The sequence below is a fragment of the Pyrgilauda ruficollis genome, unplaced genomic scaffold, assembly GCF_017590135.1.
Source record: "Pyrgilauda ruficollis isolate IOZ18807 unplaced genomic scaffold, ASM1759013v1 scaffold251, whole genome shotgun sequence".
NCBI lineage: Eukaryota > Metazoa > Chordata > Aves > Passeriformes > Passeridae > Pyrgilauda > Pyrgilauda ruficollis.
The window spans coordinates 312,029-327,098 of NW_024523834.1; the positions used below are offsets into that span (position 1 = coordinate 312,029).

At 53.6% G+C, this 15,070-nt stretch overlaps 2 protein-coding genes across 2 annotated transcripts; one reads left to right on the forward strand and one right to left on the reverse strand.

The window, feature by feature from the left end:
• Positions 1-85: 85 nt before the first annotated feature.
• On the forward strand, positions 86-11,154 carry RGP1 (RGP1 homolog, RAB6A GEF complex partner 1). Its single transcript, XM_041470973.1, has 9 exons — positions 86-424; positions 1,040-1,179; positions 4,459-4,595; positions 4,962-5,045; positions 8,564-8,713; positions 8,793-8,939; positions 9,346-9,473; positions 9,713-9,890; positions 10,111-11,154. Exons 2-9 carry the CDS (start codon positions 1,064-1,066, stop codon positions 10,332-10,334), a joined length of 1,164 nt encoding a protein of 387 aa, XP_041326907.1. The 5' UTR covers positions 86-424; positions 1,040-1,063; the 3' UTR covers positions 10,335-11,154.
• An 865-nt stretch (positions 11,155-12,019) lies between these two features.
• On the reverse strand, positions 12,020-13,413 carry LOC121355496 (microseminoprotein, prostate associated). The gene is made up of 3 exons (XM_041470974.1): positions 13,308-13,413; positions 12,587-12,695; positions 12,020-12,209 (listed from the first exon to the last, which is right to left on the reverse strand). The coding sequence occupies exons 1-3, from the start codon at positions 13,411-13,413 to the stop codon at positions 12,020-12,022; spliced, it is 405 nt and encodes a 134-aa protein (XP_041326908.1).
• Positions 13,414-15,070: the final 1,657 nt, after the last annotated feature.

A 15,070-nucleotide genomic window follows, 5' to 3' on the forward strand; every position in this document is an offset into this window, starting at 1 on the left:
CCCTCTTCTTCACCGCCCCGCCCCGCCCCGCCCGCGCCCCCGGGGCACGGCGGAAGCACGGACCCGCCCCGCCGCCGGTCCCCGGGGCTGCCCGGCCGAGCGCGGCCGAGCGCGGCCGAGCAGATTCCGAGAGTAGCCGAGCGCTGCTGAGGGGCGTGCGAGAGTTGCCGAGCGCTGTCCGGGAACTGCCCGTGAGCCGACCGAGGGTGCCCGAATTCTGCCCGAGTGTTGCCGAGTATTCCCGAGCGCTGCCCGAGTCTTGCCGAACTAGATCCGAGCCTTGCCGAACTAGGCCCGAGCCTTGCCGAATTGTGTCCGAGCCTTCCCGAACTAGGCCCGAGCGCTGCCGATCCCCGCCGAGCGGCGGGGGGGGGGGAGCCGGGCCTGGTGTGGTGCCGGACGGCGAGCGCGGCCTGTGCCGGTGGTGAGTGGGCCCGAGGCGGGAGCTGCGGAAAGTTTGCGGCCCTGTGTCCCTGATCCCTTGGGTAGAGCTGTCCGTGTGCATGTCTGCGTTAGGGACCGCAGGGCTTTGTTGTCAGGGCTGTCCTTCTCACCGTCGCGGTGTGTCGTAGCCCCACTTCCCTGCCTGTGTGGGCCTGGGAGGAAGATGTATGTGTTTGTAAAGACGGGGCTGTGCGTGTTTCCCCCCACACCTCCTGTGTGTGTGTGTATCTGTGTCCCCATTCCCCCTCAGTTACATTGCCCATCCCCCTCTCCGTGTCTCCGTGACAGCACAAGGGGGAATGGCTTTAAACTGATAAGAGACTACCTTTAGATTAAATATTAAGAAGAAATTCTTTACTGTGAGGGTGGTGAGGCGCAGGTTGCCTAGAGAAATTGTGGTTGCTTTATCCCTAGAAATGTTCCGTGCCAGGCAGGATGGGGTCCTGAGCAATCTGTTCTGGTGGGAGGTGTCCCTGCTCATGGCAGGGGAGCTGGAACAAGATGGTCTTTAAGGACTCTTCCACCCCAAACCATTCAGTGGTTCCTTGAATCTATGATTCTGTGATAACGTGCCTAATGTTGGCTTTTTTGGCAGGTGTGCAGCAGGATTGTCCAAGCCATGATCGAAGTGTTGGCCAAGCTGGGCCGTGGGCCCGTGTTCCTGGCAGGGGAGGTGCTGGAGTGTGTGATCACCTTCACCAACCCATTATCGGCCTCGTCCACCTCTGCCAGCAGGTACAGGAGCCTGTGCCAGTCCATGCACAGAGCCTCCAAATGCTGGAGCTGCCTGGGTCCCTGCTGAGGGAGCAGCCCACCCTCTCTTCCCTCTCTGCAGCAGTAGTCATGGCTGCATTGTAGTGCAATGGTGCCAGCTCAGCCCCTTGTGACTTCCCTACTCAAGGCACTCCCTTAAGGAAGCCTTGCGTCATCTCTCAATTTTGGGGGTGAAGCTGAGGTAATTATGCTGGTTTTGTGCCCCCAAGAAGTAGACAAGGAAGGAGGTATGCAGTTAGAGATTCTCTGTCACTCAGGTGAGCACTCAGTGACAGTGTCTGGCAGAAAATGAAGCCAAACTGGCTGTCCAAGTGGGCTATCTGGTCACACCAGGGTGACAGTCACACAGAGCAACATCCAGGCAACGTCATTATTTCCTGCATTTGTGGAAGGAGCTCTCTTTTACACAGGGATCAGTATGATCCCTGCCTCCAGAGGTGGCAGACAGGGTTAGATCTGAAAGGATCACCTTCTGCAGCCACATTTTCTGTGGCCCAGCCTTTGAGCACTGCATTTCCCCTTCTCAGTGCTGAGGAAATGTGAGAAGATGGGAGCTTCCCATATTGGCTCACAGGGGGTGACTCTGTGTCACAAGTAATCACCCAAAGCCTTCATGTCCGCTGAGTGTGCGGCCTTGTCTGATTCTTTAGGGAGTGGAGAGTGCTTTCTCATCTTGAGTCCTTCCTGGGAAGTATCTGTTTCCAGCCCTGTCAGGTTCAGCATGTTTTCATCACCAGTATGATGTTCACATGTGATTGTTTTGGTGGGCCCACTCACAGTGCCTTCAGTCTCAGCAGCAGAGGGCTTCTATATTTATTGCCTTCCTTAACTTTCCATCTTTTCTTCCTGTTTTCTTTTGACTTCAGAGATCAGGTTTCAAATTCAGCTGTGGCGTAAGCATCCAGCTTCCCAGAGTTTTGTCCTCTGTGACACCAAAGTCATGTCCTGTGTTTTGTCTGCTTCTGAAACATGTGGGACTGCAAGGGTACCTGGAGGCATGGTTTGGGGGGGGTTCAGTGCATTTATGACAGCTTCATTTAAAACTTCAGATGTGTTGTGATCTGTAAAAGACTGCCTCTTGAAAAAGAAGAGTTTTTAAAATAATAAAAAGAGCCCCAGGGTATCAATCGGACGAGACCTGGCTAAGTCAGGCGAGCGGCAGCAGCAAATAGATTGATGGTTTGGAAAATGAAGCTGTGGGTTGCGTAAAGGCAGGAGCCAGATCAAAGCACCGTGACTGCAACAGGCAGAGAGGCCTGTCAGAGCCTGGAGGGTTTTGGGGCTGACAGCTGGAGGGACAGCGAGGCCTCATATTGGGAACAGGGACAGAATTGAAAGAAAGGCAGGAAATCAGTTTGATGGTGGAGTACAAGAAACAAATCTCTTCTACCCAGAGCTGCACGGAGCATGTCCCGTGTAGGCTGCAGGAGTTGTGGGGGAAGGTGAGACTGGAAGGAAGTGACCTCAGCACCAGTGCAGGATCCTCCACTGCTGAACAAGCACTAGCTGAGCAAGCCAGCTCTGCTGGCAGGAAGGGACATGCAAATTTTATTGGGACATCTGGCTAGAAAAAATGAAAACAATCCAGTGTCATGTTGTAAAGCTATACTGAAAAGGAAAGAAAAAAATACTCAAAATACAGTGTTTGAAGGTATTGTAATCACTCTAAGCTTATATAAAATTAGAGAACATTGCCTCAAGCAAGAGCAGTTCTCTGTTTCCAAACAGCAGATACCTTACAAGAAAAAAACATATGGGCAGCCCTGATAAAAAAGTCATGCTGGTACTTTTGAAAATGCTGAATTACAGCTGTAGGGCTCAAAAGAACTAGGTATAGTAACTGAGGTGTGTTTGGGTAAGGGCAGCCAGCACATACATAAGATCAAATAGCACATCATTAGACAGCTGACACAAATACAGCACACCTTTTTCCCTAGTTCATCTAGACCTTTAACTGCTCTGATGTGTCACATGAAGGGACACTCGTGTGCCACAGAAAATCCCTGTGCCACCTAAAGCTCTGTTGTTGGTGCTTACTAATCAGGTTGTGATGTTAGAAAACACCAGAGGAACTATTCACTGGCTAAACTATAGACACCGCTATTGAAATAAAAACAGGAGTGATTTGGAAACTGAAAGGTGTCACTAGTACCATGGGAAGTGCCCTGTGGAATGGCTGACGTCTCAGCAGAGTCCAAAACACAAAGCTTTTTTTTGTGCTGGATGCGTGGCCCTACATTAATTCCTGGGGCTGTACAGAGAGGGGTCAAAATGACACCTTTGCCTCCCCTATTGCCGTCAGCAAAGTCCTTGCATAAGGAGTAAGTAGGTCCTAATGAAAGACCCAGAAGCATCCTCCTTTGGTCTGGCACAAACAGCAGCTGATGTTCATGTTGGGGATGGTGCTGTGGGGCCAGAGGGAGCATGTCTGTGCCTACCTGCCCTGAGGAGTGTTGAGCTTGGGGCATCTCTGTGCTGTGGGCAGGGGCAGCTGAGCCCAGGTTGCACAAATTCGCTGCTTTAGAATTTGCCCACTTCCCTAATGGTTGTGTTGTTACCCGAGTGCTGCTCTGTGTATCACCTCTGGCTTGGGATTTAACTCCTGATGGCTGAGAGTCCTGTGCCAGGGTCCACATGCAACAGCTTGAGGTGTCCTCCCAAGAGAGCAGTGAGTGGCCAGTCCCAATCTGTGGATGATGCAAAAGATGAACAAATGAGTAAGGCTTTGCACTGTATCTTGGAACAGTTGATCTCAGCACGGTGGCTGATAGATCCCTGTGAAGTTTTGCACAAACCACCTTGTCTCTTGTCATCATGGAAGGGGGCAGGAGCTGCTGACCTCTGCTGCCTGTTGTCCTCTGCCACGAGTGTACAGCATGTCTCTTGGGCCACATGTGTTTTCTCATGCCATGTCAGTGCTGTGCCAATGGTGTTGTGGCTCAGACTGCAATTATTGCTGCTTAAAAGAGTCCTTGGGCTGCAGAGCCAGGCTTTGGGTGAAGCTGTTGTCAGCAGCTGGGGTGGAAATCGCTTTGAGTCAGCATCCCAGCTTGAGCTTACTCGCAAGGCTTGTTTGGAAGGGGACTGTGAGAGTGGCTTCAGTGACAGTGAAGTAACACCTTCCTTCCAGACAAACAGTCCTGCATGGAGCTGAGCTGACAGAGTTGCTCTTCTCCCTTAATTCCTGCCTGCTGTAATTCAGGTTTAAGCAGAGATGTGAGTGTTGCTCTTTGCTTTCAGTGAGATGCTGGCATGGGCCAGCGCCCAGATCCACTGCCAGTTTCATGCCAGCGAGAACCGGGTGGCACTCCCTCCCTCTGATGGCAGCAAGCATGATGTGCAGGCAGAGAATGAGACCGTCTTTGTCCCCAACAGAGGTGAGTGCCCCTCCTGCCTTCACCCAGGTAGGGACAGTGAGAGCACAGTGAGCAGGAGTCAAGCAGACCATAATGTGCGTGCCTCAATGCAGTGTGCATAGAAGTGAGTGCGAAGTTTGTGTTGCTTTCCTGGTGATAGATGTTGTGGGACCTTCTTAATACTGAAATCACAGTGACAGTATCTTGGATTGAAACATGACAGTTGTTTGTCCAGCTGCAGTGGCAATGTCTCATATTATAACCAGGGCAAAAGATGCTTCCTCCCTCGCTCTCTTCTCCCTGTTCCTCCCCATGGGGATAAAGCTTGACTGACCTGGACACAGCCTGAGGCTGTGCAGCATTAATATGTTTTTTATTCTCTTCCAGGAGAGCGGGGTCAGTGTATCCTGTCCACCCCACCAAAGATCCTCTTCTGTGACTTGCGACTGGATCCTGGGGAGTCCAAGTCCTGTGAGTCCTGTCTTCTCTTCCCCTGCTCACAGAGCTCATCTCTGGGGAGCTCTGCTTTCAAAACTGGCTTTGCAGACCTGAGTGCTGCAAGTGTGAGATCCTGGTGCTCACAGAAGGTAGAGTGCTTTGGTTAGAGCATGAGTGCTGAGGAGATGCTGCATCATCCAGAGTCTGTTCTCTGCTGCACTAGGGCTGTGTACTGCAGCGTGTCCCTCAGCCCTGCCCCTGCCCCTGTCTTGGGGCCTTTGCTGCAGGTCCACTGTGTAGCTCCAACGCATAAAACTTTTGAAATACCTAGTTGCAGCAGGAGGAATGACTCTACACACCTGCATTTCCTTGCCTTTATTTCTTTAGTCACACTGGTGTATTCTTGGAATTTAGGCTGGTGTCCTCCAAAGGTTTGTGCTTCCTCTTCAGGTTATGGCTGTCCTGGAAATAACAGTCTTCTGGATGTTCTGTTTTCCTGCTGTGAGAGTCTCCTCATCTTCTCTGCTCAAAGCTCTCCATGTTTGAGTAGAAAGCTGTGGAAACAGCTGAGTACGCGCTGTTCTCTCTTGGCTGTTGGCTGTGTGACCCAGCCTGTTCAGGTCATGTCAGATCTCCTTTGCATTCCAGTGGCCTGTGATTAGCAGCAATGATGTGAGGCCTCTCAGGCTGTGCATGGAGAGCTGGGATCTGCTGGGAACAGTTGATGGAGATTTCTCGCACTGCAGAGCTCACGGAGTTGGGAGACAGTGCCTGTGCTGGGGTGGGCTCTGCTGGATCACTGAGCTCTGCAGATCTGGAAGGGAAGCTGCAAGTGAGACCAAGCAGCCGCGGGGTTGTGACATGCTGGTTTTGAAGCTGGTGTCTCCTGCCTTTCTGGCTTTGGAGGGGCCTGACTGGAGGGAAAGGTGGACCTGGTGAAACCAGGCTAGCTTGCCTTGGTGGTTAGTGGGGTGGGGCAGTGCCATCTTGGGGTTGTGCCCCTAAACTGCAGAGCCTGTTGTCTGAAGACGTTTAGTTATTCACTTATTATTCTATAGCAGCATGTTGGGGAAGGGAGGTGGTCATGCCAGCAGGAAGAAGGAGGAGGCAGAAATCTGGCCTGAGGCTCACCTGGATTCTCCTGTGTTCCTTGCTGGTTGCAGGTTTGAGGTTGGAGCATCCATTCTCTGGGAGCAGAGGGAAGTCCCTTTTCCTGACACACTTTAGGCAGGTTGGGCAGTTTCTGGGATAACAGATCAGTGACGATAGCACAAGTTCCAGGTGGCTGGGGTGGATTGAGGGATTGACTGTGCACTGGCTTAATAGGCAGAAGCTGTTCAACCCCCAGCTAAGCTAGGGATTGTCTACCCTTTCCAATGACGTGGTGATGTGTGTGTGTCCCCTCTGCCTCTGGGTGGCACTGGCACAAGCAGCCTGCATCTGCCTGGTGCTTGGACGCAGCTCCTCTGGAGGGACACAAACTCCTCTATTCTTTGGGGTTCCTTGGCTGTACAGTTCAGCCTTTCCCCTTCGCTGTGTGATTCACCTGTCTGTTTCATGCATCACATGTGATGTGGCTGCATGTGGTGCTGGTTTTTTAGCACTGAAATCCCTGTGTCACAGCCCTGGTCTGGTTCCTGCCAGGCTGTTCACACCGATCCCATCAGCCTGTGGTGCTGCTGCTGTCACGTGAGACTGCAGCTGGCACACTTGCAGACCGTTCCTGGAGTCTCCTGCCAGCTCCATGGAGGGAGAGTTAAGGCTGTGTGGGTGTGTATCTTAATTCTTCATTTCCTGTTTTTCAGAAGTTTTGAGTTTTGCTACGCAGTTTGGGAAGGGGAAAAAAAAAACAAACCAGAAGGCCCAAGAAATCTTAATTCTGCTTCAGCAATATACCGTGTTATTAAACTGCAGCCAGAGCTGGCACATACAGCTGAGGTTGTGTCAGACTGTCTCTTGATAAAAGGACTTGTTTTCATTTGCTGACCAGCTTATTCCCCAATACCTTACTGTTGTTTTGGTGCCTATATGTTAAAGTTGACTCATATCCCAGCCCTTTGACACGTGGCCCAGGCTGAACTCTTTAAATTTGTCACCATGAAGCTTTTTCTCAAGTCCTCAAATAATATCTGTGGCTATTTTGCCTCCACTCTAGTTTTGTAATACCTTTAAAAATCTGGTAGATCACAGGGAGGGGAGGAAATGGAAGCAGCCTGGACGGAGGCCAGTAGGCCAGCCAGAGGGCACAGCAGGTGGGTAAGGAAGGCATTTGTAGTGCAAGGAATGTGCTTCCTTCTGGGATATGCACTGAAGCTGGGACTTCCTGAGTCTTGGCATTCCTGAGCCACGTACCAAACTGTCAATCCTTCTCTGACTGTAGTGGTCTCTGCTCAGATTATCCTCATTGGATGGGAAGGTCTGGGCCCTCTTGTAACAGGGGTTACAGAAATCTGCTTCTTTCCTTGGAAATATCTGATTTTCCTCCCTCTCAGGGTAGTTCTCTGCTTTATCTGCACCCTCATCCAGAAAGAGAGGCTTGTGTTTTAAGGTGTGACATCCTGTCGCCACTACACACTAGCACAGGCTTTTTTCTTCCTTCCAGTCCTGTTATTTGAAATCCAGAAGTTATATTTAAAATGTAACCCTAACTTTTGATCTAAGCCTCAACATTCAGCATGTGCCAGACATGGGGAAGGATCTGTGGTTTCAGAGCAGGATGCTGCCCTTCCTCTGGCAGGGCGTATCTGCATGACGGTGGGCAAGCCAGAGGGGTGGAGACTTTCCACAGTTCAGTGTTTGTGTCTTTCTTGTTATACAGCATGTGGTTTGGGAAAGCTGCAGAAGTGTTCACACTGTGTCAAGAGGCACTGGGGTTTGTCTGGTGGCCAAGGGGCTCTAGGAGGGCTGAATGTGGTGAAAGCCAGGCTCCAGTACCTCAGAGCCCTCAGAGTCAGAGACTTCGTGATCTAAGTCATCAACTTGTCAAGGGGAACAAACCACAGGTTGATGTGAAGGTCTCAGGAACTGTTTCTTGATCATTTAGCTGCAGTCCTTCAAAGAAACACAGGAGGAAACTTACTTGTTGCTAAGTTTGAGGGTTTGTGTAAAGCCAAAGCAAAAGAGGCATGAAGTACTGATCAATACCTGCATGGGACGGGGCCTGGAGGAGGCTGTGCTGTGAGAGTGCTGGGCAGAGGAGTGTACAGAGGCAAATTTGGGTTGAACTCATGATGAGTAAGTTTAGCTCTCGTGGTTGTATTCCTGGATTTTACATCTTTCACATTCTTTGGAGACAAAGTTTGTGTGTGTGGTTGTATGTGCTGGAAGCAATATCTGGATGATGGTGCATGTGATGTGGGGAGCAGTGTGCCTGGTGCAGGGGAGCTGGGTTGTGCTTGGCCACTGGAGGAAACAGGAGACAGCAGAAAGCACCAGGCTCTGTCCCTAGCTCAGCACTGCTGGTTGTAACGCTTGGTGCCGGGAGCCTGCACACAACAGCTGCAGGATCTTCCTTCTGGCTTTGGAAAGCCAATTTTCTGCACTCATTGCAGATTCATACTGTGAGACACTGCCTGTGGATGGCCCCCCCTCTTTCCGGGGACAGTCCGTGAAGTACGTGTACAAGCTGACCATTGGCTGCCAGCGCGTCAACTCCCCCATCAAGCTGCTGCGCGTGCCCTTCCGCGTCCTCGTGCTGCACGGTAAGGCCGCGTGCTGCCCTCCCTGCACGGGCAGGCCGGGCTGCACCCTGCCCTGCTGATGCTCTCACCTTCTCCACAGGGCTCAAGGATTACCAGTTCCCACAGGATGAAGCTGTTGCGCCCTCAAACCCCTTCCTGGAGGAGGAGGAGGGCTTGAAGAAAGACTCTCGCCTGGCAGACCTGGCAACAGAGCTGCTCATGGTGGCCACCTCCCGACGCAGCCTGCGTAGGTCATATTCCCTGCTCAAACCTGCTGTCCTTTCTAAGAAGCTGGTTATGGAGGGCCAGCTCAGCTCAGCCCAGCTCATGGCCAGCTGCAAAATATTTCTCACTGACAAAGTGAAGTTCCAACTATGGCTGTGGAGCAGCTCTATCAGGGCCTGCTTGGGTCAGGGCCTCCTAGCCAGTTTCAGGCTGTTCCTACTGCAGATCGAGAGACCCTCTGCCCAGCACATGGCAGCCAGTGGAGGGTTTGCCTTGCCCACTGCAGAAATTTCCCAGAGGAAGTACCACCTCTAGGGACTGTTCTTCACACCCAAACAGAAGGCATGAGGTCACGTCATTAACCCAGAGCACTCCACAGAGCAGAGCCTTGTGCTGCCACAACCCTTATCCCTCTTCTTGCTCCACAGATCTGTATAACATCAGCAACACTCGTGGGAAGGTGGGGACGTTCTGCATCTTTAAGACTGTGTATAAGATTGGAGAGGATGTCATTGGGACCTTCAACTTCTCAGAAGGAGATATCCCATGTCTGCAGGTCATTGCTGTGTCTGGGATTACTGGGGAGAGGCGGGGATTTAGGGTGAGGGATGTGGAGAAGGGATTGGGATGGCACTGGGCTGTGAGGGTTTCTGGTGGGGCCCAGCTGGGGTCATCTTGGAGTGTGAGGTGGACAATGGACCTGTCCTGAGCTCATTTGGGAAATGGAGCCCCTAAGGCTTTGCATGAGGTGTGTATGAGGTTGTGAGAGCAAGCACCCTGCCAATTGCCCTGCAGTTCTCAGTGAGCCTGCAGACAGAGGAGAGCATCCAGGAGGAGTTCCAGCGGCGGCGGGGGCAGCCTGTCTCCTTCACCATGCACGCCCGCCATCAGGAGTCCTGCCTGCACACGGCGCAGAGCAGCTTCAGCCTGCCCATCCCACTCAGCTCAACCCCAGGATTCACCACCAACATCGGTTAGTAGCCACCAGGGAAGGGACCCTCCTGCTTGTCTCTGCAGGAGGACGGTGATGTCCCCAGCCCTGCCCTTGCTCAGCAGAGCTGTGTCCCTTGGGAGGGAGCTGGCCTGTGTGAATGGGGTCATTTGCTGTCCCCTTGCCAGGACAGGCTGTGCTGAGACAGCTGCTGTCCATGGCCCTTGTGGGTGTTACGTGCTGACTACCCTCTTGCTCACAGTGTCCCTGAAGTGGAGGCTGCACTTTGAGTTTGTGACTTCTGGGGAGTCAGCGGGGACTTGCTTGGTTCGTGGGAGCCAATCGGAGGCTGTCACCTGGACTGGGGTGGAGCAGATGGAAGTGGACACCTTCAGCTGGGACTTGCCCATCAAAGTTCTTCCCACCAACCCCATCCTGGCTTCCTACGTATCTCAGTTCTCCAGCACTAACTCCATCACCATCTGATGTAGGGAGAGGTTGTTGGCTTGCAGAGCTGCAAGCGTGTGCCACCACTGGGAATGGCAGACAGGACTGTCACCAGTGTGCTGTGGTGCAGGCATCCCAGTGTCCCCTTGGATCCATCTGTGATGTCCAGGTGGGCACCAGGCGTATCTGTCCTGTCAATGGTTGGAAAAACACTGCTTGATGCAGTGTCTTGTGCTGCAGCCCCCAGCTGGAGCTGGACCCCTCCTGCCTGGGTGAAGGTGCAAGTCCCAGCACTCAGCAGAAAGAAATCTGCCTTCCCAGGGAACCGCTGATGTGCCTTGATCTCGTATGGGGCTTCCAAGAAGGAAAGGCCCAACCTAGGGAGGGGAGAGGGGAGCTCATCCAGTGAATCTTCGTACCACCCTTGGGTGAAGGCTGTGCCCTTAGAGAGACCCTACAAGCAGAGGTCTAGCATCCAGGTGAAGCACAGTGGCCACCTGGGCTGGGTGAGACCCTGCTCTCCTGGCATGTGTCCTCCCTCTTGGAGAGTTGTCCTACACATAGAGTCCAGTGCTCCAGCCACCCTCACCTGGAGGAGGCAGGTTGTGGCAGGCCAGCCCTGTGCTGCTGGCTTGTGCTGGTGAGCAGGATGCAGGCCTGGGCTGTTGTCTGCCTGGGTTCCTGGTGTGAAAGCATCCTGCTGGTCTTGGATCCTTGGGGTGCTGTAAGGAATGCATGCTGTGCATCTAAGAGCTGGCATGGAGATCTCTGCTCAACAGCCAGCTCCCCATTCTTACTGAACTTTCCAATGAGCTTTCCTCTTTGCATGGAAATGTAATAAACATCTGAATGTGCAAAACTCGGCTTTCCCAAGAGCCTTATTCCTATATTGTTCCCGATGCTGGACACATCCCACCTTCTACAGCAGTCACAGGCTGGAGACCTCTTTGTTCAGTATCTTTATTGCAAGAACAGAAACATCTACACAAGGCTCTGCACAACACAGGCATGGCACCAGCTGGGGCAGCTGCCAGGGTGGCTGCCTCCACCCTGGCACTTGGATTGCTCCTGCTTCCTGAACCCTCCCCACCCTGCTCCCTTGCCAGTGGGGATGGGGCTCTCCCCTGGGGACATCCTGTTCTGCCACCCGCCCTGGGCTGGCTCTGTTGCAGTGTTGCCCAGGGCTGGCCTGCAGTGCCAGGGACCCCAGGAGCTTTTGGAGCGGGGCATTAGTGGTTCCAGAGGTGGGTTGTGCCCCTTGCACTCCAGGAGCAGAGAAGGGGCTGGGCAGGGTGTGGGGATCCTGCACAAGGTGCCGCGGTGACCCCAGCGAGCTGCCCACGGCTGCTGTGCAGAGGAGTACAGGTCTGGGAGGGAGTAGGGAGCTGCTTTGTTTGGGGCTGCAGGAATGCAGGACTGCCATGGAGCAGGCTGATTTAGTCCTGTAGCCTTTTTTTAGTCACTGAAGGTTTTCTGCCCACCTGGAGGAGATCCTGTAGAATCTGCATTTCCACGGTGTGCAGAACACCTCACAGGGAGGACGCGCTGGTTCAGGAAGCTGAAGGCAGAAGCAGAGCTTGGTACCATGGTGTGTGGATAGTGGTTTCCTTCGAAGGTGCCGGCGGTGATGCCTCTACAGGGCGGGTGGGGCAGGTCTGAGCATGCGGGCGGTGTGCTCTGGAGGGGGGAGCGCGGCGCCGGGGGCCGCGGGCGCTGCCGAGACTCTATCTGCTCAGCCCCGCACCCAGCAGCTTGTTCACCAGCGGCTCGGGGGTGCTGGCCGAGCCCCACTCGTGCTCCACGCTCTTCACGCACGGCAGGCTGGGGTTGGCCTTCTGCACTACCGAGATCTGGCAGGTCTGTGAGTCGTAGTGAGCCTCGCACCAGTCAGGGAAGTCGATGGGGTGCTGGGTGCTGTGGGAGAGGACACGGTGCTGTCAGTACCCCCGTTAGTGCCGGGGCTGCTGACGGCTGCGTGTCTTCCTGCTGCCAGCCCCCTGCACAAGGTGTCTTCCAGACCAGCTCAGGCAGGCTGGGACACAGCTCCTGGCACACCTGGGCATCTTGCTATGCTGAAACACCCTTTCCAACTGCCCCAACTCACCCCACCACCCTCAGTGCCCTTCTGGGGTCCTGCCCACCTCTGCCTCTTGTTCGCCAGGACCTGGTGCCCCGCAGCCCACCCAAGCTCTGATATCAGCTGCATTTGCAGCCAGCAGACACCCGCCGCTGCAGATGCAGGGTGCTGTGGTGGGAGGTGACAGCCCACCCCAGCCCGGCCCCTCACTCACGTCTCACAGCAGCCCACGCCAATGGGGTGCAGGCAGGTGCAGAGCAGGCAGTTGGTGCTCAGCCACGATTCCCCAAGGGAGAACTGTTTCCCTTCGTACTCACAGGGAGCTGCAAAAGAAACAGTAGTGATGAGAACACATGGGCCTGTGCTGAGGGCAAGTGGAAGCCTCCTTGACACCCCTGTGCCCTGAACAGGAGCAGAAGTATCATGATGACCTCTCACCCAGCTTGTGCTATGGAAGATATATGGTGGTCTATCCACCATCCTGCAGGTATGGAATGCCCTGTCATCTCTCATGGGTGGTGTACCCCTCCATCCTCTCCTGGCCCTGTCCCCGTTGGTCTAGAGCAAGAAGCAAGTGGCTCTTGCTTCCCTGGAGAGGACAAATCCAGCACCCATTAGGGTATGGGCATTTCTGCAGCCCTGGGAGGAGACAACAGAGGGATGAGCCACCCTCCTCCCTTTGCTGCTAGTCCTGCCCACTCGGCCCCAGCCAGGTGCCTTCATGGCCCAGAAAGCTGTTTCTCAGCCAGAGCCCTGGGGAGCTGTTCTGTGGTTTATAGACTGCTCCTTCCACTCACCACTGGCCCATGATCCCATTCCTGAGCTCAGCACAGTCCCTTCCATTCTTCTCAGGCATAAGGAAGAGCCCTGCCGTGCTAGGAAAGCTGAGGCCTCCTCTTCCTATCAGCCTCTTCCCATCTCACCTCCCCACTTACCTTTAGCCTGGAAGTAGCATTTGGCCTGGGAGCCCGGCAGCTGGAGGAGCAGGGAAAGCATCAGGCAAAGCCTGCCCCAAGCACACCTCATCTTCTGTGCTTGCATGGCCGTAGATGGTTGAGCTGGACTTGTTCACTTCGCTTCTCTGTTGCCTTTGCTCCTTTGCCTTCTCTTTCTCTTTCTCTCTCTCTGCCTTTTTAATGCTCTTCCCCTGATCCCAATGAGAGATATTTATAAAGTTCAGCTTTACGACCCTGGCCACCAGCTGTGCCCCACTGGAAAAGTTGTAAAACTCATTTCCTGATTTGAAAGGCATGAAAACAAGAGGTAGGATCAAGATTTTTAACAAGCTGTGAAAAGCTGATTCATGCCCTCCAGAAATTTCTCCAGTTGGAAGCCCCTGTGGGTGCAAGGCTCCACAGCAAGGGGAGATCCAAAGGTCTCCAGCAGCGTTGCCCTCTGCAGTGTGGTGAGCACGTAAGCAGCAAGCACGGGAGACCCTGGCTCCTGACCAGGAGAGCTCCAGGCTCCCCTGTGGTCATGCTGAGCCGTCACTCCTTCACAGCAAGCCAAGGTTTTGGGAGCATCCCATCTCACAGTGACCCGAGCAGCACAAGCATTCTGCTAACAGTGTGGGATGCAAATGGCACCATCCTCCTTTGGGGACGGAGGCGCTTGCACCCACTCCTGAGTACCACATCATGGCACTTCCACCCCAGCCTGGGCTGCAGCTGTGCCAGGTTCATAGCCATGCATGGGCTGGGGATGGGGACAGCAGGTTTAAAATCACAGAATCATAGAATCACAAAGTCAGAGAATCACAGAATATGCTGAGTTGGAAGGGGACCATCAGGATCACCATGTCCAACTCCTGGCCCTGTGCAGGACAATCCAAGAATTCCAGCATGTGCCTGAGATGTTGTCCAAGCACTTATACTTGGTGCTGTGACCAGAGCAGACAGTGCAGGAACTACAACTGAAGCAGAATAGGAGAATGAACCAGGGCTCATCTGAGCAGTGCCCATGAAAGAGGACTGTGCCTGTGCATCCGGAGCACCCACAAGGTACTGGGGCTGAGCATCCTCTTCCAGGGGCTGCAGACTGGCCCCAACAGAACCAGGAAACAGGATGGTTAAAATTAGGAGGCAAAAGTGCTTTTGGGCAACAGGTAATCTGAGAGGTAAACGAGTGACTTGGCTTGAAGCAAGGACCTGTGGGAAGGTGCCACATCACTCAGGGTTGTGCCTGTGGACCTCACAGACCCTCACCCAGAGGGACTGCCTCTGTGTAGAAGTGATAAGGCTGTTATCAGCTGGCAGTGAGCTGAAGTGCAAGAGGGAGAAGGTCAGAGCTCTGGGAGCCACTTGGCCCCGGAGAGCTACAAGCAAAGGGCTGACTAGCCAAAAGAAATTTGCAACCCTGGTCAGAGGTGCTGCCAGCAGCAGGAAACAGGGCTCTGGGGATGGTCCAGCCGGGGGCTCAGCCAGCACAGGGCCGTGCCAGCAGTGAGGCAGCATCAGCAGCAGTGGCATATGTGGGTCATCTGCCCCTGCTTTAAGCTCCCTGTTCCTGAGAGTTTGGGATAAATTTACACCTTGACGCGTGAGGCTTAATATCCCTGCCAGAATTTGTATTGGCATTCACTATTATAGCTGGACATTTTTCTTATCCCTATAAGTGCCCAATCCCTCATTGAATCCTGCTAAATTTTGGCCCGAGCATTTTCCTGTGGCAGTCTAATTAAGCACAGAGTGAGAAAGAA

Coding starts and splice junctions, on each gene's coding strand:
- LOC121355496 (XM_041470974.1), bottom strand. CDS start 13,413: ATGCAAGCACAGAAGATGAGGTGTGCTTGGGGCAGGCTTTGCCTGATG. Junction 12,696..13,307: donor ATGCTACTTCCAGGCTAAAG/GTAAGTGGGGAG, acceptor TTTCTTTTGCAG/CTCCCTGTGAGTACGAAGGG. Junction 12,210..12,586: donor GGCGTGGGCTGCTGTGAGAC/GTGAGTGAGGGG, acceptor CCTCTCCCACAG/CACCCAGCACCCCATCGACT.
- RGP1 (XM_041470973.1), top strand. CDS start 1,064: ATGATCGAAGTGTTGGCCAAGCTGGGCCGTGGGCCCGTGTTCCTGGCA. Junction 1,180..4,458: donor TCGTCCACCTCTGCCAGCAG/GTACAGGAGCCT, acceptor CTTTGCTTTCAG/TGAGATGCTGGCATGGGCCA. Junction 8,714..8,792: donor CCGCGTCCTCGTGCTGCACG/GTAAGGCCGCGT, acceptor CCTTCTCCACAG/GGCTCAAGGATTACCAGTTC.